The sequence below is a fragment of the Natrix helvetica genome (genome assembly GCF_964273705.1).
Source record: "Natrix helvetica genome assembly, chromosome: 1".
Taxonomy (NCBI): domain Eukaryota; kingdom Metazoa; phylum Chordata; class Lepidosauria; order Squamata; family Natricidae; genus Natrix; species Natrix helvetica.
In genome coordinates this window covers 154,131,397-154,157,649 of record NC_138548.1, presented here as the reverse complement: position 1 = coordinate 154,157,649, position 26,253 = coordinate 154,131,397, and the positions used below count along the sequence as shown (strand labels likewise).

At 39.0% G+C, this 26,253-nt stretch overlaps 1 protein-coding gene across 2 annotated transcripts in view; it reads right to left on the bottom strand.

Annotated features, from left to right (window-relative positions):
• GPD2 (glycerol-3-phosphate dehydrogenase 2) overlaps positions 1 to 26,253 on the bottom strand; it is a 106,676-nt gene that overhangs the window by 23,123 nt on the left and 57,300 nt on the right. For both annotated transcript variants that reach the window (XM_081943323.1, XM_081943324.1), the window contains exons 7-9: positions 10,798 to 10,962; positions 9,699 to 9,843; positions 2,388 to 2,581 (exon numbers count right to left, since the gene is read on the bottom strand). In XM_081943323.1, the coding sequence (XP_081799449.1) occupies positions 2,388 to 2,581; positions 9,699 to 9,843; positions 10,798 to 10,962 (504 nt within the window). The remainder of the gene's footprint in view (positions 1 to 2,387; positions 2,582 to 9,698; positions 9,844 to 10,797; positions 10,963 to 26,253) is intronic.

The window sequence follows — 26,253 nt, the reverse complement described above, 5'->3', positions numbered from 1 at the left end:
CATAAATAAAATATGGAAGTCTAAATTACTGTTGTGATCTTCATTCAGTGGACTAAAAACTCTTATGCAGGCTTTTGTATGTGAGTGTGCATGTGGGGAGGATTGTTTTAAAGACAGTACCTTCACAAGAGTGTTAACAGAAAAAATCAATAATGCCTTGTAAAAATATCCCGAAAGAACAAGAAATCTGAGAAATCAATGTTGTGTGCCAGCGTGTTTAGCCCACCAAAATGAAGTGCTAATCACTGAAATAAGATACCATATTACATTTATAAATTAATGAAACTAGAAAAAGCAGCATGTGTGACACTATAATTAAACAGCTGGAACACATCCAAGCCTGTGTAAGTTGATAACCCTGCCACTGTCTTTGGCAGCAAAAAAGCAGGTCTGCCGTGAGTTGATACGGCCAGCACAATTGCTAATTCTCTAACAGACAATCTATAAACACGACTAATTACACACGAGGAAAACACTGCACAGCCCAGGTTGGTTACTTTCAAAAGCATTAAAACGCTCAAGAAGGCTACTTTTGCAGAACTGCCTTGTAAATAATTAAATAAACAAACAAACAAACAAATGCTGCCTGAATCATTTCTCCAAGCTGTAGCTTAGTAGAATCAACCACCTTGCCTGACAAACCTCAGCTCTTTTATTAATTTTTGCAAGAAGGACCTAATGATAATGGGTTTTTTCCCCTCCTCCTCCTCCTGTAGACTATTTTCCTTTAATGGCTACAACAATAACAGAACTATCAATTATCCATTTCAAGGAAGAACAAACAAGCAATCTAGAATGTTCGGTCTTTTTTAAAAAAAAATTGAAAAGGGATTACGAATATGAGTATAAATCTACAAAAGGCATGTCAGAGCCTAAATATTTTTAGAGAATCACTTTAAAGAAGCTGGGTAATTAATGAAATCTGTTCAGGTCCCCCAGTTATCAAATCTCATTCTAGATGGACAATGACTAAAAATGTATTCAGGACGCATCTCTACTTAAATAAATAAATGACAATTTTCAAGTTGTTTTCTACCAGTTACATCATTCAGGGAGGGAAGGAGGAGAAAAAATGTATTTTATTTTTAAAAAAAATTACTTCCAAACACAGCAGAAAGGTGTGTTCCTTAAACAAAGCCATTCTTTTAAAAAAAAAAAAAATGAAAGGATGGCAGGTGAAAGGTAAGTGGTTTTTTAAGGAATGTGATGGGACCACATTTCAAAAAGTTAATAGGGACTAACCTTAATTTACATCTTAATTCAATTAAAATTAGATTTTGCCACGTTGAAAATTAAAGGCTTTTGAGAGTCACACGCAACACTGGGTTCTTCAAGTTGTGTCACATTGGTTTAGAATAAAAAGGACACGATAAAAAGCTGCAAATCCTGGCTCTTAATAGATTGACTAAACAAGAAAACAAAGTTGGTTCATGCAGTGATTATTCAATGCAGTGGCAGGGCTGTGCTGTGGAGTTTAGGTATGAAAAATCAGGATTTAGACTCATAAGCAAAGCTGCTTACCCTTCATAGAAATACTGATAGCACAGATATTCCCTGAAGAAGATCCTAACTGTTAAGACAGTGTTTCTCAACCTTGGCGACTTTAAGTCCTGTGGACTTCATCTCCCAGAATTCCCCAGCCAGCTGTGCTGGCTGGGGGATTCTGGGAGTTGAAGTCCACAGGACTTAAAGTCGCCAAGGTTGAGAAACACTGTGTTAAGGGAAGTATCTCCATTGATACTATGCAAGTATTATAAAGAAAAGGGCAGAACTGCTGCCTCTGTTTGTGTGTGTGTGTCTGTGTGTGTAATTGGCACCTCCTATTAGCAGAACTCATTTAACACTGTAGAGTTCCAAACAAAAGCCTTATTTTCCAACTTACTTGCAACAAATCTTGTTCATTTGTTCAAGTACTATTGTAGGTTCATTGAAGTAATTGCAGAATTTGGCAGGAAAAGCAGCTATAAAAATTGGTATATTAGGCCATCCCCACAACAGTACTGAAAGATTTTCTGGTTTTGTGGTAGGCAGAATTATACAAAAAAATCTTTGGCATGGGGTGGGGAGATCTGGCTTACCTTACAGGTGGAGGACATTTTTTCTTTTCCTAGGGCAAGGGAGGTACTTATGATGCAAAGGAACTTCTGAAAGTATGTTTTTAATGTGAATCACATGTAAAGTGAAGCACAATTAGCATGGTGATTCTTCAGTTATATATTTTGCTCCTGTCTGTTGCCTCAAAAATTACAATTATGATAAAAAAAAATCTGGGAGGCAGGGATCATGTGCTCTTGTGGCCTCGGGTTGTACACTTCTGCCTTAAGAATAACATTATTTTAAATAAAATAATTATAATAAGATTACATTTTAAGGTTACTGAAAATTACCTTCAACATCACAGTTAAGATAGTTGCGCACTTCTGTCAAAATGAAGTTGATATCTTCTTCGGTGGGTATCGGGTGATGGGTAACTTCAGTTGCAGTATCAGTAGTGCCAGCGATAGTCATCTTTTGCCATGGCAGGAAGAAAATCACTCGCCCATCACTAGTCGATGGGTCAAGAAGTCCCATATTATCAGGGCTAGAAGAAGCCAACAAAAATATTACTTTTTCCCCCCTTTTCTTCCCAGGTTGTTGGAAAATGTTGCTTTGTATAACAAAATAGCCATGAATACCACCTTAGCAAAAAGGAAGAGACCTAGGAAGAGAACAGGCAATACTGCAGTCATGGATTTGAATCTAATACAGGTAGTCCTCCACTTATGACCACAATTGAGCCCAAAGTTTATGTCGTTAAGTGAGAATTTGTTACGCGAGTTTTGCCCTGTTTTACAACATTTCTTGCCACAGTTGTCAAGGGAATCACTGCAGCTGATAAGTTAGGAACTTGGTTGTTAAGTGAATCTGGCTTCCCCATTGACTCTGCTTGTCAGGTTGCAAAAAATGATCATGTGACCCCTGAGGTCACGTGATCAACAGTCATAAGTATGAACAGTTGCCACGGGGACCACGGGGAGGCTACAATGGTTGTAACTGTGAAAAACGGTCATAAGTTACTTTTATCAGTGCCGTTGTAACTTTAAACGGTCACTAGAAGAACTGCTTGTCAGGCCTGGAAGCCATCTTTTGCATTGGGCCTTTAGGCCTGCCACATTTAGTCTGTGGGAAAATGGGAGAGGGGATTGTATGAAGTACGGGAGATATATAGTCTAATTAACATTCCCTTCTCAGAGAGTCAAGGACACCTTGCCCTGCACCTGGAGTGGTGTGACTGGGAGGCATCTCCAGTTGGGACGGGGTCTGATTGGACCACGTGATGGACATATGGGTGCTGGGCAGGGACTTGAACTTTCTTTTGGGTGGGGAAAACCTGGAAACTTTCAGATTCGGGTTTTCCCAGATGTGCCAATATGACATCTCTAATAAAATGGAAATTTGAGGAATGTCAAGCCTCTCAGTCTTCTTTTGTTAGGGGTGTTACTTGGAACCCTGACACTGTTGTTTAGTCAAGAACTACCTGTATTATGTTGACAGGTGTTTCATGCCCAAGCAATAGCAAATCTGGGTGCAAGTGTGACAGTCAAGGCAGAAAGGGAGCAACAAGAAGGCCAGTGACACAAGCAGAAGACCACCTGTAGCTCAGGGGTGTAGCTCACAGACTAACAGATTGTTCTTCAACGCTCAGAGCTGCTGACACATCATAGATACATACACGTACATTCACCCACTGTATCTCTTCAGGCTGTACTTCAGGAGTTACAGTGTCACAGCGCAGGACACAAATACTCAAAAAATTCTCAAGGACAAAATTTCAAGCAAGAGTAAATGGGTGGCAATTTCTCTTTCTCCAAATTATTAAAATCCTTCTTGATCACACAAGGCCGTAAGATAAAAACGAGGGACGATACGATGATGATGATGATGGGTAATCTTCAGTTAGATTCACAATCGAACATTGGTGAAAACTTAATAATTCAAGTCCTAATTAAGGACCTAAGAAATGATTAAGGTAGTGCCTAAGGATATAGGCAGTTCCAAGCAAGGTGTGCTTTTTGTGTGTGTGTGTAAAATTAGGGTATTCAGGTCTGATAAATTCAAAATTTTCAAATGGCAAGGGAGTCTTTAAGGAATTGCTCCAAGGGTTCCAATCCTGATTGATGTAACAGTGGATTTCTTTTTTTTTTTTTTCATATAATTATTATTATTTACTTTCATTATTTTTTGCTCTGGGGACAAGGTTAAGGGAAACGAACACTTTCTCAAATAAAAGAGTCAAGAGAATTAGATGAACGGAAATGTATAAATAATATATATTGAAGGTGCACATTAATTGGAAGGAACGCCATTTGGGGCCAGTTATATGTGAGAAATTAATTGGTTTGCCTTCTGTGAAAGAGGTATTTAGTAGTAGCATCAAATGGGGAATCAAATGATTAATTCATGATCTAAACTACTTCACTCTGGTTCTGATCTTGGCCAAATCGCTTGTTTTCCATTTTCTTTAGTACTTTGCAACAGAGGCCAGCCAAATGTTTTGATAAAGGTATCAGCAGGTTAAGAGAGCATCCCGCTGTTTATTCTTATCATGTTTCTAACAGAAATAAGGAACATAAACACACACACACACACACACACTTCTGAGCTATAATTGCACCAATGAGAAAGAGGATTGCTATGCCCCATTTTCCTAAATATTAGCAATGTTTGTTCTCATGTCCTAGCAATAGCAATAGCACTTAGACTTATATACCGCTTCACAGTGCTTTACAGCCCTCTCTAAGTGGTTTACAGAGTCAGCATATGGCCCTCAACAATCTGGGTCCTCATTTCCCTGACCTCAGAAGGATGAAAGGCAACTGGGACATGCCTGCCCTCCATCTTGGCAGCCTAATTCCATACAAAGTCCGCTTTAAATGGTTCCTACTTACCGTTTTCTTTAGACAAGGCATTATAATGGCAGCAGCAAAGCTTCTCTTACTGGATCCAAAGAATCCACTGGATTCTTCATTTCCATAGGAAAGGCATAATTTGGGTGGCTAATGACTAATATCTCACTTCCATGCTTCTTAAGGAAAAGGGGGTTTTAAAACAAAAAGAACCACATGCCCTAGAAACTCAGCAAAAATACTTCTTTCACTGGCAGAGCTTAGAATGATACACTGTATGGCTTTGGGTATCTCTCTCTCTCCCCCTGAACCTTGCATTAATATAATTTATTTGACTATACTGAGTTACATGGATTATAACCTTCAATAGCCATTGCTTAGTGCACAGAACTAGTCTACTATGATGTAGAGAATTAGCTCGACCATGAAGGTACCAGTACAATGTTTTAAATCGCAGTACGATTTTAAAATGTGGAGTCCTTTGTGTTTTCTGAGTTTGGTTGTCTTCTTGCAGACATTTCATTACCCAACTAGCTAACATCATCAGTGCTAGAAGGGACTTAAAATCACTTGTACAGATTATATACAAGGCAGGGAGATGGACCGTTCCTAAATATGATAAATATATACACCAATAAACAAAATGATTAAAATATTACAAATATAAAAATACAGAAAGCTGGTATTATTCTTATTCACAGATCCAAATAGAATTTCCCCTGCTATTATGGATAATTATATATTTTTCCCCTGCACAGGTCTGGGTAACAGAAAAATATGCACGAGGTGCTCCTCTGAGAGATAATGACAATTATATACACTTGAAGTATAACTTCTACACTAAGTCTTTGAGGTGATATTTATATATAGCTTAAGGATACATTTGGAAAAGAACAGCTTAAAAAGTAGGTGTCAACATGGACTTGTGCAAGGTAAACTAGGGCAGATAAGTAATTACTTTTCAAAATGAAATCACTATTGATTTAAAGAAGCCAAGAAATTTAATATACAGGCTCAAACTATTTAAAGAAAAAAAACTTTTGACAAGTTTCAAAATGAGGTTTCTAATTTGCCTTAAAAGAATCTGAACTGTAGATTGAGTACATTTTTGAAAAGGCTCCTGGGAGTTACTTTGCATTTGTTTTGACTGCCACTGATTTAGCTAGAGGAGCTAAAACCAGAGAGAGGGGTTAACTTTCATATATTACCACCTTGCTCCCTTTCACTGTATTTCAAATAACTACCAGGGTTGGCTGCCAAATAGATTAATTCCACAATGTAACATGGATGAAATTCTAGACGACAATAATAATATTCACCATTCACTGTATAATATTTACCATTTATTCACTGCTTCAGAGGAATCAAAGAGCTTGACGTACAACAAGGAAGGAGAGCCCCTGCCCACCTCTGTATTTCTGAACTACAATTCCTGCCACCAGTACTACTGGCCATGTTGGCTGAGGCTACTGGGAACAATAGTTCCGCATCTGGAGAACTGTTAGCTCTTTATCCTTTGTATCTCTGTTATCTATACTTCTTTTTAGCATTTCAAGCTAATGACTGATTAGGGAACTTGAACGCATAGCTTAGGCTCTGATTGCAGCAATTGCCTCTTTGGATCAAGTGTCTGGTTTTTTTTTCCATTTTCTGAGAGGCAGAATGACAGTCAATCTAAAAGCAACATCCACTGTATTGAAGTTTAAAATTATTAAGAGATTACATGCTAGCATCGCTGCGGTGAGACAAAGCCATACAGTCACTGCTTAAGTGAAAACATGCATTGGAAGAATAAAATTAATGAGTGCAGAGAGAACGCCGGGACTATTAATGAAGAATATAAAATTTTAAAAACCCGATGGGAAATGCTTGCAGTGTATTAACATTAAATTAATTAAATCAAAGGTACATTTATACATAAAATGCCTTTAAAACTATTTATCATTTCCCCCAGATGATATCGAAGTATTTTTTCCAAAAGATACGAGTAACTATAATGACATGACATGCATTTTCTTTAATAAGACTCAGACTGGCACCCGAAGTAAGAGCCTACTGCTAAATTAATACATACATTTACATTTTGGCATTATTTATTTATTTACTTATTTATTATATAGGGACAATCCTTGATTTATCAAATCCATCACTAGGATGAAATTGGTACTTTCACTCAATAGTATTGAGAATGCCATATTTAAGGGGCAATTGCTTTTGAAAGAAAGCAATCCCAATCATTGAAGGATGCTGAAAATAGGTCAGAGATGGAGGTATACTATGAGTATAGGTATCCCTCGACTTACAACAGCTTGCTTAGTGACTGTTTGAAGTTACACCAGCATGGCAACTGGTTCATTCATTTTTATGTCAACTGCCATGTGCCAGAATCATCTTCTGACAAGCAAAGTCAATGGGGGAATAGCAATAGCACTTAGACTTATATACCGCTTTACAGTGCTTTTACAGCCTCTCTAAGCGGTTTACAGAATCAACATATTGTCCTCAACAATCTGGGTCCTCATTTTACCCACCTTGGAAGGATGGAAGGCGGAGTCAACCAGATTTACTTAACAAGCATGCTATTAATTTAGAAACTGCAGCGATTCATTTAACAAGAAAAGCCGTAAAATGGAGCAAAACTCACTTAACAATTTTCTCACTTAGCAACATAAACTTTGGGCACAATTGGGGTCGTACGTTGAGGACTACCTGTATATGATAAATAAGCATGTACCACTCGTGATTTTAAATAAAACTAGGAGAAACTAAGACTAGCATTAACTATCCCCAACCTATTTCTTGATAAAACAGACCAACATATTTGTTTTTTGTAAGCTATATTGGAAGTCTTCGACTTACAACCATTTCTTCAGTGACCCTCAAAGTTACAACAGTGACTTATGGCCATTTTCACACTTATGATGGGTTCAGCATCCCCATGGGCTTGGCAAATGGTTCATATTTGACAGTTGCAGTGCCCCGGGTCATGGGATCATCTTTTGCAACCTTCTTATAAGCAAAATCAATGGGGAACTCAGATCCAATTAACAAACCGTGTTATTAATTTAACAACTGCAGTGATTGACTTAACAACTGTGGTAAGAATGCAGCAAAACTCACTTAACAATGACTCAGTAACAGAAATTTTGGGCTCAATTGTGGCCATAAGTTAAGAACTACCTGTAGTCCTTTCACTCCTTTTTTACACAGAACTGTAACAATTCGTGTGTGTATGTGTGTGTGTGTGTTGCTACAGTTGCTGAAAGACCCAAGTAAGAAAAACCATGTTTTACTAATCCTATGGTTTCCCATTTTGAATGTTTATATGATTAAGATCTATGAACTGGTTTATAGCAAGGTCCCTCACCAAGAAGGTGAATTCTATTAGAACTGAATCTGGAAACCAAATCCGGATGCTGCACTTGGGCAAAGCGGATTTATTCCAGTCACAATAAACTGGCAACTCTACAGGAGAAACTCCCAGTACATTAATAAGTCTTAGGTTCAAAGGAATTTGTCATATTTATTTATCAACCTAGAACACTAGTCCTCCTACTTCTGCCTGACCAAGGTTTGGCACAGCCTCTTTTGCCAAGCAGAGCATTTTGGATTTTCATTTTCTCATTCAGTATTCCAACATATGGTGAGGAAACACTGCCCTGCCACAAGCAGAAGGGCATATCTGAATAAAACCCCTTATTAGTAGTAATATTTAGCATTCATATAGTACAACTGAATGTACTGTATGAATGCTAAGAGCTGCAGTAATTTTTAGAATATTTGTGTAAAACTGTCTGCTACACTGGCTGAACTAGCAACGACTTGGCTGAAGGTTATCTAGGACTTTCTTTATGGTCAAGAACCCCTTTTGAATTACCTCACCAATGTGAGGGTAGAGAGAACACAATGTGTGAGAGAACACAACTTTTTAGAGCCTTAGTTGTTTGAGGCAAGAGTAAAGGTGGCATGGAGAAAATATTCCTATCTGTCAAGTCAGCCCTCTACAAAAACCATCCATTTATCATTCTTCCAAAGATGTTTGTTGCCAAAATCATAAAGATGGAAAACTCTGGCTTTTGAGGGGGTAGAAGGAACGGTATCCATTCTTTTTTCAAAACTTGAGCTGTCTCCTCCAGTGGCAGGGATATTGAACAACCATTAAAAGACTACTGTATTTTTTGGAGTATAAGACACACTGGAGTATAAGATGCACCAAGATTTTGAAGAGGTAATTTTTTAAAAAAGTTTTTGCACGCTGCAGGCTTCCCAAATCCTCTGCATGCCTCATTTTTTTGTGAAAAACGAGGCATGCAGAGAGTTTGAGAAGCCTGCAAAGTGCTCCTGGGGGCTGCTCCCCCCCCCCAAAACAAGCAAAAAATGGCCCATTTTTTGCTCATTTTTGCCCTCCCCAGTAGCACTTTGCAGGCCTCCCAAACCCTCTGCACGTCTATTTTTGTGAAGGAGGTGGGGTTTTGGGAGGCCAAATATGCTGTATTCAGTGTATAACGTGCACCCAGATTTTCACTCTCGTTTTTTGAGGGAAAAAGGTGAGTCTTATATTCTGAAAAATACGGTAGTTAACTTTCTTATATAATGCTCCTTCCTTAGTAAATGTGATGGATTATGTTTGACTCACTCAAAATAAATTTCCATACTGCAGGTAAGGTGGAGGGAAGGGGGCGGGGGGGGGGGGGAGGAATGAACATGGACCATTTAAGCCAGAAAACAATCTCTTTAGATTCTCCTGTCTCGACTCGATTAGATTCACATCTTAAGATGGTTACAAATGGCCTGTGCTTTGAAGACTGTTACCTGTAATAGCCGGGCATCACAATATGAACGCCTGCACTTGGTTGACAGATGTTTGATACTTCCCGTTCATCCATTTTCCGCACAGAATCTGTGAAAGGTCCTGTAGCATTGATAACACATTTGGCTTTGACATCAAATTCCTGCCCTGTGAAAGAAAACAGCATCAATCACATACTCCATTTGCTTTTCTCTTCACTGACTCTCTGGATTATTAATTTATCCATGAAGTTAATCTATTGTGAAGTGTGTGTAAACACACACTCACTCTCTCTCTCTCTCACACACACACACACACACACTCAGGGCTTGTACATGTGCACACAGAACCAAGCAGCTCCGTTTCCAGCAAAATTAGAATAGAGATGGCTTTTAAGGCAAGAGTACACTGACTCCCCAATCTTTATAAAGTTTTTGGAGATCAGACTTGTATAGAACGAGGGAAAAGAAGCAGAAAAGAATGGTAGCAACCTTCCGACTTCTTCGGGCCCCCCCTCATCATTCGGCTTTTATTTATCGACATTCTCTATTTAATGACATTCTCGAAAACCCTGAAATTTGTTAAATGGTACTTATTGCTGAAATGCACCACCCGGCATCTCAGAACGTCAGCTTTGCTTGACAGAAGGGCTTGGATGTAAAGCACAGCTTAGCTTGCCAAAGCACTAGGATTTGAATGGAAGCCTGACAGAAGTTAAGGATGATTGGCGGTAATGACATGCCACTGCACTTTGGAAACATGCCTTTTTTGTCAGCTAAGCGATATTTACAAACTCCAGCCCCCTACTGCAGTCTCCCTTCACCCACCTTCCTGCAGTTAAGTTTGAGGAGGGGAGGACTTCCCCGTTTTCTTTTAAGCCGGAGTTAACATGCCTTTCTGGGTAGCAGCGCTTCCTCCCACTTGCGCTCAAAGTACGTGCAGCTACTGAGGTGAAAGGCTGCAGGGAGACTCTGGGCAGCCACCCAGCCCCAGAAAGCATAAAAAGGAAGGGGTCTCTGAAAAAACAGAAAGACACCCCACACACACACCGGTACCTGCCAGAGCAAGCTACCTGGAGACAAGGGGGTTTCATAAATGCCAGGGAGAGCCCAAAGGACATACCTGTTTGAACATCCCTGCACCTTGCTCCACAAACCCGGCTCTTCCCGCTCTCTGGATCCATCTTCTTCAGCAAGTGCACCACTTCAGTGTAATTGGCTATGGCAGCCCCATACCTGGCAGCAGTGAGGGCGATGGCAAGGTTCATTCGTGCATCATTGTGCTGTCCTGCAGCGGGAGGGTGGGGTGGGGTGGGGGCACAATCACAGAAGGACAAGAGTCACCTCCAGTCACTGATTTGTGGTATGGAAGGGTGTCAGAACCAATCTGTCACATCTGTCCCTGTCACACTGAATAGCCATGACGGCTGGTCAGATCTACCAGGAAATATCCAGAGAATCACTGACTCTCTGCAGCATAGCATATTCTCCTAGGAAAAAAAAAAGGCAGCAAAAACTGCAGACACATTCGCAAAGGAATGGGGTTCTTGTCCAGCGGTGAACTTATGTGCTATAGCTGACGTGCATGTATTTTGCATCCAGTCCAAAACAACGCAACACTTTCTGATACTGGAAAAGGCGGAGACTGTACTGGCAGTAATACAACATCTTTGAAAGATGAATTTCTTGACAGCCCCACTGGTATTAATTAAGCATCTCCATTAGCACATGTACAGCATGACATTAAAAAAAAAGTTAACGATCTTTCAGAGATACCATGGCTAAGCTTTACCTTCCTACATATAACAGTCCTTTCGTGCACCCTGGAAGTTCACAACTTGCAGCATTTACAATAGGTATGAGTGTGGAGAAAAAATCTTGGACATGTCAAGGTACGCACAAGGGGGAAAAAACCCCAAGGGTTAGGTAACAGATCACTTTAAACATATATATCATTAAAGATTTATTGCTGAATTTTCCTACTTGGAGGTAGAGGGAATCAACATGGAAGGGAGCACATGGGGCTTGTGAGGGTGGGAGAGAAGGAAGAGTGGAGATGATTAATTACTTTAAAATAGTGGCATCACCTGAGACTTTCTATTTATTATTGCCACTGAAGTTAAAACCCTGTCTGTTGGCTGGGAGCAATTATTCCCCGTAGCAAGGGCCAAGCACTATGTGCCCGGCATAATTAATTACCAAGGGCTAGCCTTCTGAAGGCACGGTTCAGCATGCCCAAATGTTGGGACCAGCCGCATCAAGATAATACTGGTAAGGAGGGGATGGGAGAGAGAATGGTAATAGATACTGTTGTTGATTTATGTAGCCGGCATACCAAGTGTTCAGTATAAATGATTTATGTAAAGTTCGTCCCTTTCCAATTCTGCTTCACCAACACCCAGACACTAAGCAAGTAATCCGTTTCAAAAAAACCAAAAGGGCAAAATTGTAGAAAAAGGATCAATGTCTACCAGAATTCATCACCTCTCCTACCCTGTCTTTAAAACTTTTTACGCCAACCTGCTGGAAGGAGAAGAAAGGAACCTAAACAGGGGTGAGGGAGAGGGAAGGAATTTCAAGGCAAATGAGTGTGGAAAACTGAGAACAAGAGCATGGGTGAAAATGTTCACCGTATTTGAGTGTCTAACAAATGAATAAAATGGGACAAATTGCATACTTTGAGGAAGATGACAAAGAACCTAAATGAACTGCAAACTACATAAATGGAAGAAAATGTGGTTAGGCACACAGACACATGTAAGGCCTGGAAGTGGGGGTGTTACTTAGAACCCTGATAACACACAGTTCCTTCAGCTCCTGACAGAGCTGGAGAAGCTTCTTGGATGAGAAATGAAACATCTTCAAAGAAAAAACAAGGAAGTTAGGTTGCCTTCTGAAAAAGCACCTTTGGGACAGATACACAGGCACACAAATGACGTATCCTGAAGCAGCTTGAAAATAGGCAAACATTTTGTTCATGACTTTAAAAATATCTCACCAAAGTTCTTCGCTTGGACTTTTGATTTTTTAAAAACAAAATTACACATTTACATCTACACCAGACTGATGAACACGTAGAGGTGAATTCCAAGATTGGTGAAAAACAGTTCACTAAAAATAAATAACAGCATGGAAGTCCTACAGATAGCTTCCTATTAAGGAAAGATTAGCAAAAACTTATTTCATTTAGGGGACATGCTCTCTAAACCAAAAATCAATCCAATCCACAGAATAAAAAAGAACACTAGAGTCCTTCCATTTTGAGTAAGATCAAACAAATAATTCCAATAAAAAAGACACATCAGGAAGACAGAAAAGGAAACTGATCCTAAAAAGGATTTATTTTCATTTTTAGTTTCCCCCGGTCCTATTCTTTCGCCTTATGCAACGTGTTAGCTGTTCAGATAACTGCGGCATTTGAATCAGAGCTTAAAATAAGGAGTTCTTGCTACTCTTCTTCTGTTACGAGAACTGTTTGTATTGTTGACATGGCAACTACAGAATGAAAAGCATAGTGGGTAGCCGTCCCTCACCAGATGCTGTGGACCATGTATTTTTCAGAATTCAAAGGCTGCCTTGGCTGGGAATTTTAGGACTTGCAGTCTAAATTGTGGACACCATCAGGTAAAGGAAGACTAACTGAGGGCCATTCACAAAGTCTGGTGAATGTGAATGTCATGCAGAAGAACTGGGGGAAATGGGGAATTGAATACATTTACAGTAACCATAATTTTTGGCAATGCTAAATAGATACTGTAAATGTGGAGCTAGAATCCCGAATTTATTTTGCAGGCTTAGATTTTATTTTTCCAGGAATCTGCTTGATCGGCCGCAAATGAATGGAAGGATTTCAATACTGGTAGTTCTTAGAATATTCATGACTGGGAGAGACAGGGGAACAAGGTCAGCCAATGAATAGGCATAGCAACTAAGTCAGCCAATGGAAGCTTAAACAGATCTGAGTCTGTGCAGAGAATTGAAACAGAAACTTAAGTAAGAAGTCTGGGCGTGGCTTAGCTGCATTAAGCAGAGCAGTCTGTCTGGTCTTGTCTGCTGAAATAAAGCTAACTGCTTGTGTTGGCCTATAACTCTCCTGCCTTGTGTTTACTTGGAAGAACCACCTGTTGGCATTGTACATTTTATTCATCTATTCTTATGTATATAAAGAAATTAAGGAATCCTGCCGCAATCAGTAATCTGTGTGTGCTTCTGGATTTGGATTTATGCAACTCTGACAGTTCTCAACTTACAACAGTTCATTTATTGACTGTTTCAAATTTACAATGGTACTGAAAAAATGACAGTTTTTCACACTTAAGGCCATGGCAGTATCCCCATGGAAACTTGATCAAAATTCAGAAACTTGGCAATTGATTCATATTTATGATGGTTGCAGAGTCCTGTGTTGTATTAAGATGTGTGAGTAAAATGAATAAATAAGATGACTCGTGAATAAGCAACTAGGTGCTTGCTGTCTCTCCTGAAGAGTTTCAATGCTCAGAAGAAATGCCGCAAAGAAAGAGTTGTTCTCCAAAGCATCTGAAGGCGGAACAAGAAGCAATGGATAGAAACTTATCAAGGAGTGGACCAACTAGAACTAATTTTCTTATGGTTAGAACAATTAATCGATGGAACAACTTGTCTCCAGAAATTGTGGGTATTCCAGCACTGGAGGTTTTAAGAAACGATTGGACACCCATTTGTCTGAAATGGTATAGGATTTGCTGCTTGAACAGGAAGTTGAACTAGAAGACCTCCAAGGTTCCTTCCAACTCTGTTATTCTGTCTCAAGGTCATGTGATTATCTTTTGCCACCTTCCAACAAGCTAAGTCAATGGGGAAGCCAGATTCATTTAACAACCATGTTACTAACTTATCAACTGCAGAGATTCCCTTAATAACTGTGCTACATATTTTGAGGAAACACAGAGTGGCAAAATACGTTTGCACCAAAGGCGGACAGAATGGTGCCTTAACCACTGGACCAAGCTGGAGAGCCAGTTTGGTGTAGTGGTTAAGGCACGATGCTAGAAAGCAGGAGACTATGAGTTCAAGTCTCGCCTTAGCTATGGAAAACCCAACTGGGTAACTTTGGGCCAATCATTCTCTCTCAGCCCAACTCACCTCACAGGGTTGTTGCTTTGGGGGAAATAGGAGGAAGATGAAGTGTTGGATATGTTTGCCGCCTTGAGTTATTTGTAAAAATAATAAAAGTGGGATACAAACAATAAGGCTCACAAATAAAAATTGGACCTAATCAGAGAGATGGGATTGGGATGACACCAGGTGTGAAACTATACTTAGACTATTAGAAGTGTAGCACCAGAGGCCTTACCAGATAATGAATTTCTCCTTGAGGGGGAAAGGATGCTGAGGGACAGATCAGAATTAGGATTTACTTGGTTGAGGCGGCTTTTAATTATGTTGTTACCCACTTCTTTTGTATCAGCCTTCAACATGTCACAGACATCTTATTGCAATGTCAGTTAAGTAAATGCAGAGTGTTAAAATGAAAACCAAATCTTGTCAGTGCCAGTTTATGGAAGCCACACTGAAATGTCACTCAGAAAAATGTCATGACAGCTTTTCTGTGTCCATTTTACAATACTGGGAACAAGTGCAGTGATGTCAGGGTATGTTACTAAAGAGGGGATAATTAACATGTCTTGTGGGTATATACAAGTGCAGACATCTGTGTAAACAAACACACAAATTCACACAGGTCAAATTCTGAAGCTGGATGAAAAGCAGAAGTAAAAACGTAAGTCACGGTCACGTAAAATTTTTCACTTGGTGACTGTCTTGCTTCATGTTAAGAATCAAAGTAAGACTACAAGTTCACTTGCGGTCGCATGATTTTTCCTCTTAGTGATGGCATTTCTTAGCGGCTGCCCAAATTCCTGGTCCCAACTGTGGTGCTAAGTGAGGACCTACCTATAGAAAATTATAAAGCACCACTGAATGCACATTCATACTAACCCAATTTACAATTGAAAAATTACCCATTACAAATGTGGTCCTGATTCATTCTACCTGTCCCAAGTTCACTGGAATCAAATGACCCTCACAATCTTGTGGCATACAAGCAGAATGGGGACTTCTACCATCTCAGAGAAACAAGATATTCTGCAGCACCCAGAAGACCCATCTCTGGGGTGTCATGTTGTTATCCTTATAGCGGGAGGAGACTATAAGCAATTGGGTTGAATGCACAGATGGTGCAGGTTCGGTCTCATGAGACAATCCTGGAAATAATGTAAGTTTGATGTCAAGCCTTATAACATTTAATTAAAATGCTAGAGAACCCATGACCTGTTGGGTCATCATTCCAGAGATATTTCCTCACCTAGACAGACAATCAGAATGACCAAGGGAGGCAAAAAATCAGCGGGAGTGGGAGGGTCTTACCATTGACTTTTCTTGTAGGAAGGTGGGAGGGATCATTGGACTATGGTGATCATGGAACTGCGGCCGACCACAGTAGCATGTGGTGCAGTAGGATTAAAGCCACATTTCAATCCCAGATTTTGGATGCCATCTGAGCTACATTGATACAGAAATTATTGCTCCATAATGCATTTGTTCCAACTGAAGATTACAAACATTGATACTGACACAATTTGTATAACTCTGAGTTAGCAAGGACTACATTATTTTTCTCACATACCTATCTTTGGTTCACTGTTTTAAACTACTGGATGAAAGATGAGATATAAAGTGTTAACAAATAAAGTGAGATAAACAAACACAAACATAAACAGATTCGAACAGGTGGTTCAGAGGTGGTATTCAGCAGGTTTTGACCAGTTCTGGAGAACCGGTAGCAGAAATGTTGAGTAGTTCAGAAAACCGGTAAATACCACCTCTGACTGGCCCCGCCCCAACTATTCTCGGCCTCCTGAGTCCCAGCTGATCGGGAGGAAATTGGGATTTTGCAGTCCCCTGGAGTGGGGAGGGAATTGAGATGTTACAGTATCCTTACCCTGCCACGCCCAACAAGCCATGCCCACCAAGCTACGCCACACCCACCAAGCCATGCCCACAGAACTGGTAGTAAAAAAATCTGAATCCCACCACTGAGGTGGTTGTATTTTTTTCAGTTAAAATTGACCAGAAGACTTGTTTTTTTAATTTAAAAAAGTAGAAACAGTCAACAGCTTTATATTGTCTGTTTCATAGGATATCAAGAAAATTCTACCATACATGATCTTGTCTAAACCAACTTGGATTATGATCCCAGGTATTAAAAGAGACAGGAGACAGTATGTCAGAGGCATATGGAAGATGCAGAATTACTTGTCATGAAGCAAGGTGGCTTCATCACTCACCAGAAATATGTGGTCATTTTAAAATAAATAACGAGAAAGTTTCATTTACTGTAGAGGAAAAAAAGCTAGCACACTACAAATACACAGCAGAACAGTTATAATATTTTACTTATAAAGTATACACTTCTAAGGAGATCATAGACCACAAAGATGCCAAAACAATGAATAAATATAGAGAAGCATTTAGTAAAATACTGTGGAATTTTTTTTGATCTGAGTCGAATGCAGCTAATTACAGCAGACCTAAGAGCCAAAACCAAGAGCCAAAACCAAGAGCTGCTTTCCGCTTTTACCTTAATCTGTCACGAGCACCATAATGCTGCATTGTCATTTCCCACAGCAAATATTATGTATGGCCACCAGCTTCTCATACTTAAACACCGCGGGGTACTACAGGGCAACGAGAACGAAAAGCACATGTACGAAGATTGTTATTGACATTTGTCTGCCATTAATTTATGCTTGCTGTCTGATGGTATTAGCAATATACCCTATTTACTCATCAGGAAATTCTGACTACAGTTTTGAACACACACACAAACACACACACACAGACCAAATAAACTTGCTGTGCTCTTTCTAGCTTGTCGAACTAGGATTACCAACTTCGACTGAAACCAGACTGGTAGATTTCCCCATTCCTACCAATAATATGCTAGCGTGGCATGCTTGTAACTCTGTGTGCATATATATATATATGAACTACCATTCTCTGTCTCACGCCCAAGCCACTCTTATGTAGGAAAACACACAATTGTATACATACAGTCCTCCTTCCTTTCAAAAGGAGCAGCAATTCTCTCCCTTCCAAATAAATAAATATTTTTTTTTAAAAAAGCAGGATGGTTAAAAGAAGAGTTAGTTATACTGAGCAAGAAGAAAAACTACAGAAATTGTGTTCAGAGGCTTCAAACGATGTTAAATTAACCAGAAGAGACCGTATGATATAATGGGTATCAGACTAGATAAGACAGATAGATGGAGGAACGCGGTGGCTCAGTGGCTAAGACAGTTCGGCGGTTCAAATCCCTAGCGCTGTGTAACGGAGTGAGTTCCCATTACTTGTTCCAGCTTCTGCCAACATAGCAGTTCGGAAGCATGTAAAAATGAAAAATAGAAACCACCTTTGGTGGGAAGGTAACAGCACTCTGTGCGCCTTCGCCGTTTAGTCATGCCAGCCACATGACCACGGAGACGTCTTCGGACAGCCCTGGCTCTTTGGCTTTGAAACGTAGATGAGCATCGCCCCCTAGAGTCGGGAACAACTAGCACATGTGTGCAAGGGGAACCTTTACCTTTACCTTTTTATCAGACTAGAAACCAGGAAACAATGAGTTTTAGCCCCATCTATGGCAGGAAGCTGGGTGTCCTTCAGCCGAACCACTTCTGAAATCTTGCTAAGAAAACGTCAGGGTCTGTCACAACATTGACTTGAAAGCTTGCATGTATACGTGACTATCACCACGCAAGCAGTCCTTTCCCTGAGAGATGATGTTCCAGCTACTTTTAAAAGACATTCACTTAATGTCTCCAGTTACTTGCACCTCCACCACTGCTTGTTTTCCATACAGATAACCCTCATTTAGTGACTGCCTCTTTCAATGACTGTTCGCAATGATGAAAAAGTAACTTCCCAGCCAATCCTCACATTTAGAACCTTTGCAGATTTGCACAGCAAAGGAAAGCTGCAGTAAGATCCTAAGGACAGTCACGGGTTCCCTTAGTGACTGCTTTGCTTACAGACTGAGTTGCCAGTCCCAATCATGGTCACTAAATAAATACCTGTAAAGACTTGTATTCTTCTCGGTAATTATAAGGCAATTTCCCCCACGTTGAGGGCAAGTATAAGAAAACACTACTCATCTTTTCATCCAGTAAACACAAAACTCAAACATTAATGTTTGATTATGCAAGGAGTTTGGACTAGAAGACTTCTGAGGTCCCTTCCAACTCTGTATTCTGTATAACTGCCAATGAACAGACATATTCAAATAATGCCTCCTGTGTATAAAGAAGAAAGAAAATGATCCTGAAGTAAGCTGCGAGGGAGATCCTAAGTTTATGGGAGGAAGGTGCTTTTTATAAAAGTACACCAAAGACAATCCTCCTGGGTCAAAGTTTCAACAGGAACCTAATGTTTTATAGGTTGGTTATTCTTTATAAAGTCTTTGGCCAAGATCCTGAACATTGAAGAAGCTCTTTCTAACAGGCTCCTAATTGGATTTCCAAAGATTATAAGTACTCCTTGACTTCGGACTAAAACAGGGCCCGAAAATTCCTCATTAAGTGGTGCCATCATAGAGGCGTTGTGCACCTGATTTTACCACCTCTTTGCCATTCATTAAGTGAATCACTCCCAGTTGTTAACTAAGACATGACATGACTACAACTTGAAGCCTCCCGATGGCTTCCCCACTGACTTTGATTCTCAGAAGGCCGCTGGGAAGATCACAAATGGCAATCACATGGCTGCAGAAGGCCACAACTGTCATAAGTACGAGCCGGTTGCCAAGCACCCAGATTGAGATCATGTGACTGCAGGGATGCTGTTACAGTCATAAGTAACAGGACTGGTTGTAAGTCACTTTTTTCAGTGCCGTCTAACTTCAAACGGTTGCTAGATGAACGATTGTTAAGCAAGGACTACCTTTAAATCTATCCTAGAAAAATGTGAAATACAATTGGGAAACAAGTTCTGAATACAGTGTTTACGCTGTCTTTTGGTACTCCAAATCCTTATTAAAATAACTTTACTTGATTTTATATTAGCTGGAATAGCCTTCAAAATATAAGTCCAAATTTAAACCAACAAACACAGAAGTATCTGGAAAATGCACTGAGTAAGTGGCCCCTTTCAATGGACAGATGTTACAAAGGCAGCTTTTACAACCTTTGCAACCCCAGTTATTTTATTCCATAAAATAGAATAAATAGACTTCAAACAAAACAATTTTACAACAACCAAGTGAAAGAGGTGGGAGGCTCAATCCCAATTCTATACTGTTTCCTTTAAAATACAATGTAATCCATTCTTTCATTAAACATAGTAGAGGAATTAACATCATATTTACATTTTACTTTACATTTTTTTTTGAGGGGGAGGGATGTTCAGCTACTTTCTTAACATCACAGAAGTGGAAGCTTCACTTTGAGAAGGGGAGGAGCCGATGTCACGACAAGACGACGTGCGATCTCAATGCTCTGAGATCGCAGTCGATACTTTTGCCGCTGGGTGGTCCAAACGGACCTAAACCGTCCCGCAGAGACAGTGAACAGGAAGAATATGTCTTGCTGATCTCAGGGACATCGCAAAGTCCCTGATCGATTAAAGATAAGTTCTTCAAACTGGTGACAAAAAATCCAGACATCAGGCTGATGAAGTCGGGGCAGCTCCAAAATGGAAGGATACAGAAAGAGAAAGTGTTTCCAGCTGTTGAGGAATTTTTACCATTTTAAAAGAGACTGCCTATAAAAAACTTAAAATTAATTTAAATTGGAGAACAGAAGAAATAAGCGGCCGAATTAAATTTGGAATGGTTTTGGACATTGGGTTATCTTACTTTTTAAATGCTATTTTCACGGATGGAATTTATGCAAGTCTTTTAACACGAATGGATTAAGTTTTCTTCTTCTATTTTTTTTCTGTTACTATTCTTTGTAACCTATGGACTAAAATTCTCCTCTTTCATTACTGTGGGTGTTTTTCTAACTCATTCAAGAATTAGACTTTATTTTTAACTTGAAATACAAAAAAGATACCAAAAGAAACAAAGAAAATGGCAACATTGTAACAATAACACTGCTACTCAGAGGCTGGAGGTTTGTGTATTGGAAATGAAACACTTTTATTTTTTTCACTGATTATCCTGGCTTGGCACTTCAAGGTCTTACTGCTTGTTTATAGAGAATGATACGAAGAAAAGCATACAGATGTCCCTCTGAAGTATATCTTTAATCAGAGAAAGGTGAAAATGAAATGTTATTGTGAATCTATGCTTAATTGTGTTAAAACCTTCTAAACTAGAGCAGCAGTGTTTGTTAGCTGGAGATAATGGCACAATTTCAACAGCAGAAAGAAGTTTTAAGTCTGCAAAAGATATTCTCAGAAATACAGAAATTATCCAATTCACGTGAGAGGATAGAGAAGAAGTTGGAAGACAGTGCATCTAACAGCAAAACATGATGAAGAAGTTGAAGATGTTTATCAAATGAAAAAAGTGGCGGTTAAAATCCTAAAAATCGAAGAGGAAAATGAATATAAAGAAATTAAAATTGTTGATATTTATGGTGATTGGTTTGTCTCTGAAAATGGGAAGAGTGGAATACTGAAAGAGGAATTAAATGGAGGGGAAATTTACCCCAGATGGCAAGATACAGAAGAAGGAAAAATAAAAGAATTTATGGATTTAAAGAGAAATGTTATTAGCAATATCATTGATAACACTACTGACAATCAATGAAAAGCTGATTAAGGAAACAGAAGAAGGGCATCGAAAATACATGAGAGATTTTATAAGCAAAGAGTTGCTAAGAGGAGTCCATACAAAGTTGATTAAGGAGATGATTAGAGGACTGACACCACAAATGGCAGAAGATATGAGACTGTTTTGCTACTGGAAAGATACAGGTTGATAGATGGAAGAGTATAATTTAAAACTAGTTAAACTTAGTGAAATTTAGTGACAATAGATGTAGTTAAATAAATAATTGATAATGATAATAATGTATACAATGTGTAGTGTTATGATAAGTAATAATTGGATATGAATATTGAATGGTACCCATGAAAGGAAGATTAGAAATCTTTTTGATTATATATAAAGCTTAATAAAAAAAGAACTAAGTTAGATACAGTTAAGTCTTGATTATTAGGGGGAAACTGTTATGATGCAGGATATAGTTAAATAAAGGAGGAATAATGATAATGACGTATATACAGGTATGGGTACAACATAAGGAAATTGGATGTAAATTGTAAACAGTGATTTGGAAAGAAGGATTAGAAAACTTTGTTATTAAATATTATGTATGTTTAGCTAGAATAGGACATAAGGACTCAGTGTTATTGGAGGATTTGAGAAATAATAAATGAAATGCCAGTATGTGGTTATGTATTAAATCTTGGTATATTTTATGATGAAGGACGTTTAAACAATTATAGTCAAATAAAAATGGAGGTATGATGATGGTAACATGTATAAATATGTGAGTTAAAATACTTGAGTTAATATGAATTATGTTTGTTGACTGTGGAAGAGATGCAAGTAAGCCTTTTTGTAACCAACTGATACACTGTCTACAGTATGTAAAGAAGGATGTGTTGTGTTTGTTTTGAAAATAAAAAATAAAAAAAAACTTTTATTAAAAAAGAAGAAGTGGAAGCTTTACTTTTTTGCAATAAGCTTCTCTCCCTCTTTTAAAACAGTATGTATGGCACCATTGTCAGTACTTCATGGCATGAGATCCATATTATTAACTAACGGCCTACTATTAAGTTCACACAAACCTCACACATATAAATTATTTGCTTCAATGCCATCTTTTCTCTGACCACCCCATGGCACACCGGGGAATACCAATGGAGTTTGTAGGATAATGCTCAAATAATGTTGAGAATAATCCTGTATCTTTAAAGACAGCATGGGACCTGAAACACACTTTCATTTTAGATTTCCCTCTGTAAGAATCAGCATTTGATTCCCAAGCCAAAACGCATCAACAAAATAAAGCAAAGTCTGGACATTTCATCCAGATCCTCATAAATTTGCTGCCTTAAACTCGGAACACGCAAATGGATGAATCTAGCCAGTCAGCGAGCAAAGCCAATTTAATCTGTGGCTCCCCTGAGGTAAATGTAGATCGCAGTCCTGCCCCCCCCCCTTTCCAATTCAGCCATAATCCCTGGTTCCTGGAGGTTAAAAAAAAGCACTGAAGTGAGGAAAATTCTGCAGTAGGATATAATGATCCAAAATGACAGGGACAATAATGACAATGAATTTCATGTCTCCCAGTCATGTGCTGGGAATGCTTGACTGGGCTGACTTATACAATTAAATTGTTACAGGTACGCCAGGAGATGCAGCTATCATCTGCAAGTGTTTGGGGACGGTGCCTCCAGAAACCAAAGTGCTATCAAATGCACAGCCAACCTTTTGTTACAAGCAAACTAGGCATATATTGGTACGTTTATGTGTGGAGCAGTGCCCTGCAATTGGCGTGGCAGGGAGAAGGTGGGAGAGTAAGAGTTAGCCAGTAAGCACACACCAAACTTTTAAGGAGTACCACTACAGCTGCAGAAATTTATTTGATAACCTTAAGAAAACATTGTAGAGCTGGATAAACAAGAAGTCTTACAGCAGGGATGTCCAACTAGAATAGAATAACAGAGTTGGAAGAGACCTTGAAGGTCTTCTAGTCCAACCCCCTGCTTAGGCAGGAAACCCTACACCACTTCAGACAAATGGTTATCCAATATCTTCTTGAAAACCTCCAGTGTTGGAACATTCACAACTTCTAGAGGCAACTTTTAAGACTTGTGGACTTCAACTCCGAAGATTCCCCAGTCAGCCATGCTTAAAGTTGCCAAGGTTGGGCATCCTTTCTTTATAGCATCCTTACTACAAAACCCATGTGCAGTACCCAGGCCCCTTTTTATAACACTGCCCAAATTTGCCAGCAATGCGTTGAATGATTGGGAGAAATTTTTCAAAATTTTTAAACAACACAGATTGAAAGATAATCCCAAGAGTCTGAAAACTTTGCCTCTATCGACTCCAATGAAATCACAGCCATGTGCACTGTGGTTCTCAGAAGCCGCAAAGCAAAGCAAAGCAAAACAAAAGAAACAATATTTACAAATACAATTCTTGAACAGCTTACCTATTTTATTGCCTTGTGTCTGCTCAATAAATAAAATCACTTGCAATTCATCAGAATGGTGGGGTCCTTGCTGCTCTATGAGCTAGGTGGTTTTCTTGGAAACATTTCATTACCAAGCTAGGTAACATCATCAGTTTGGTAAGGAAATGTCTGCAAGAAAAGCACCAAGCTTAGAGAGCACCAAGGACCCCACCGTTCAACCCTGAGCGACAAATATTCTCTTTTATCGATGATTCATCAGGACATCTCCTTCTATTCACATGAGATTGCAGGATTAAAATTCCTTTAATTAACAAGATGCCATTGCTCTGGATTGCAGCACCAAATCAGCTTCCTATAATCTTTTTTAACTGCAAGTGAGTGCAAGTTTTGTGTGGAGATTTTTCGGTTTATAGGAATGATTCAGAAATAATTTCGAGTTTCAGGACCTGCCTTTAACTACCCTTAATAGTTTCCTCGCTTTGCTCCTGGCCCCCCATGGATTTCTACTGATATAAGAGGTTGTCATAATTCTATTGTGATGTACATGCTGGGTTTCACCTGTGAGAAACCTTTACAATAGCAGCTTGTGACATTGTTTTTATTTCAAAATGAGAAAAACGTTTTAAATAAGTGTATGAAGTTTTACAACTGCCTAAATTTAAAACTGGGCTGGACCTCAATCAAACACCTCAAGTGTCTCAAAATTATAAATTAGTCAAAAACGAATTATAAACCTATAATTTCTCATAATTCAGCACACACTGAAAAAGGAGCCATAGGAGTCTTAAGAGAAATTGGGTTCCTATCCAACTGTTGACAGCTTAATGAACGTTCTACATTTTTCTCATTGATTTCTTTATGCTTCACCCTTCCTCTACATACATTAAAATCTCATAAAGTTTACAATAGGAAAAAAAACGTCCTTTTTGAAACAAAGTCACTTTATATTTCCAGACACCTTAATTGGCTTTCTCCAATTCTAAATACTGTCAATTCAAAGTACTTACAAGTATCCCTAAACCTGTGTTATCTCTATTGGATTTTTAAAATCCTTACTTAATTAACAAATGCAGGAGGCAGGACTTCTTCGAGGTAACTTCTCTGCCGTACAATTTATGAATGCCTGTTTGATAGGACCTAAGCTAAGAAATTTCAAATCAGATAATACTTATGTTTACATAGCAATCTCTTTGATGTGATCCTACAAGGGTTATGAAGTCCTTTGGTGTACATTTGAAAAATAAACAAACAAATGTGTGCATTCAACCAATCATGGCTGATCACAAGAAAAGGCATCAGGGTTAATAATTGAACAGAAAACCACCAGAAACTCTAGGGCTACAAATTAAAATGGAAAGTAGAAAGAAACAGAAAATAGTAGGCTAAACCACTTTAATTATCTTGCAAAACAATATCAATCCCTATCTGGACATTTCTGGGAACCAGAATTCAGACTTGAATTGAAGGAGATTTTATTTAAGACATAATGGGAAAAAAAAGATCTATTAATCCTTAAACGTACCTACACTTCAAGGAAAACCTTTAAAACTTCACTACATTTACTACATGTAAAAAGTTTACCACATTTAACATCAAGAAAAATGAGCCCGAATTTAAGGCAGTGTTCCACTCCCCCTTCTCTCCCTCAAAAAAGATCAGACTGGAAAGAAAGTCTTCTGTATACATTTAAATCTCCAAATGCTCTTTGATAATGCTTACTTTAAAACAGAGTTCCCCAACCTTTCTTGCTTTGTAGACCAGTGGGGAGGGGGGAGGGGACATGTGGATGATTCAGCGTAAGCAGCGGGCAAGCGCAGGTGTGCACACAGCTCCATTTGCCTGCCGTTCACACAAATGGAGCACATATGCATGCACTCGCTTGATGCCCACACAAGGAGGATATGTGCATGCCCACTCGTGTCCTGCTTCGGGTGGCCCGGTTTTGAATAACTCACGGCCCAGTAGTGGTCCATGACCCAGGGATTGGGGACCTCTGGTTTTTTTAAAAAGGAATCACTAAGGAAAAATTATACGGGGTCCTATAGGGTACCTTTAAAAAAATGGCTTCCCCAGTTTTAATAAAGGAAAGGTTGGTTACAAGAAATCATAGTCTAGCTTTTACATTGTGCCCCTTTTTAATTTTTCTTCAGATACATAAGAGAAAATGACAGATCATTGCTCAGATAGCAGCCGCATTTCTCCCCCCAAAATGTTGTCTTTTTTTTTTTTTTTGCTATTCAAGAGTATCCAAATGCTAACAAAGGCTAAATGAAGCTGACATGTACCCTTAAGAAACAAAGTTGTAAGTTGTAGCTTCAAAGGAAACCTTGAATAAATAGGACACATTGTGTACAGCTAGGCTAACATCCAACATATGCTTTGTTTTCCTG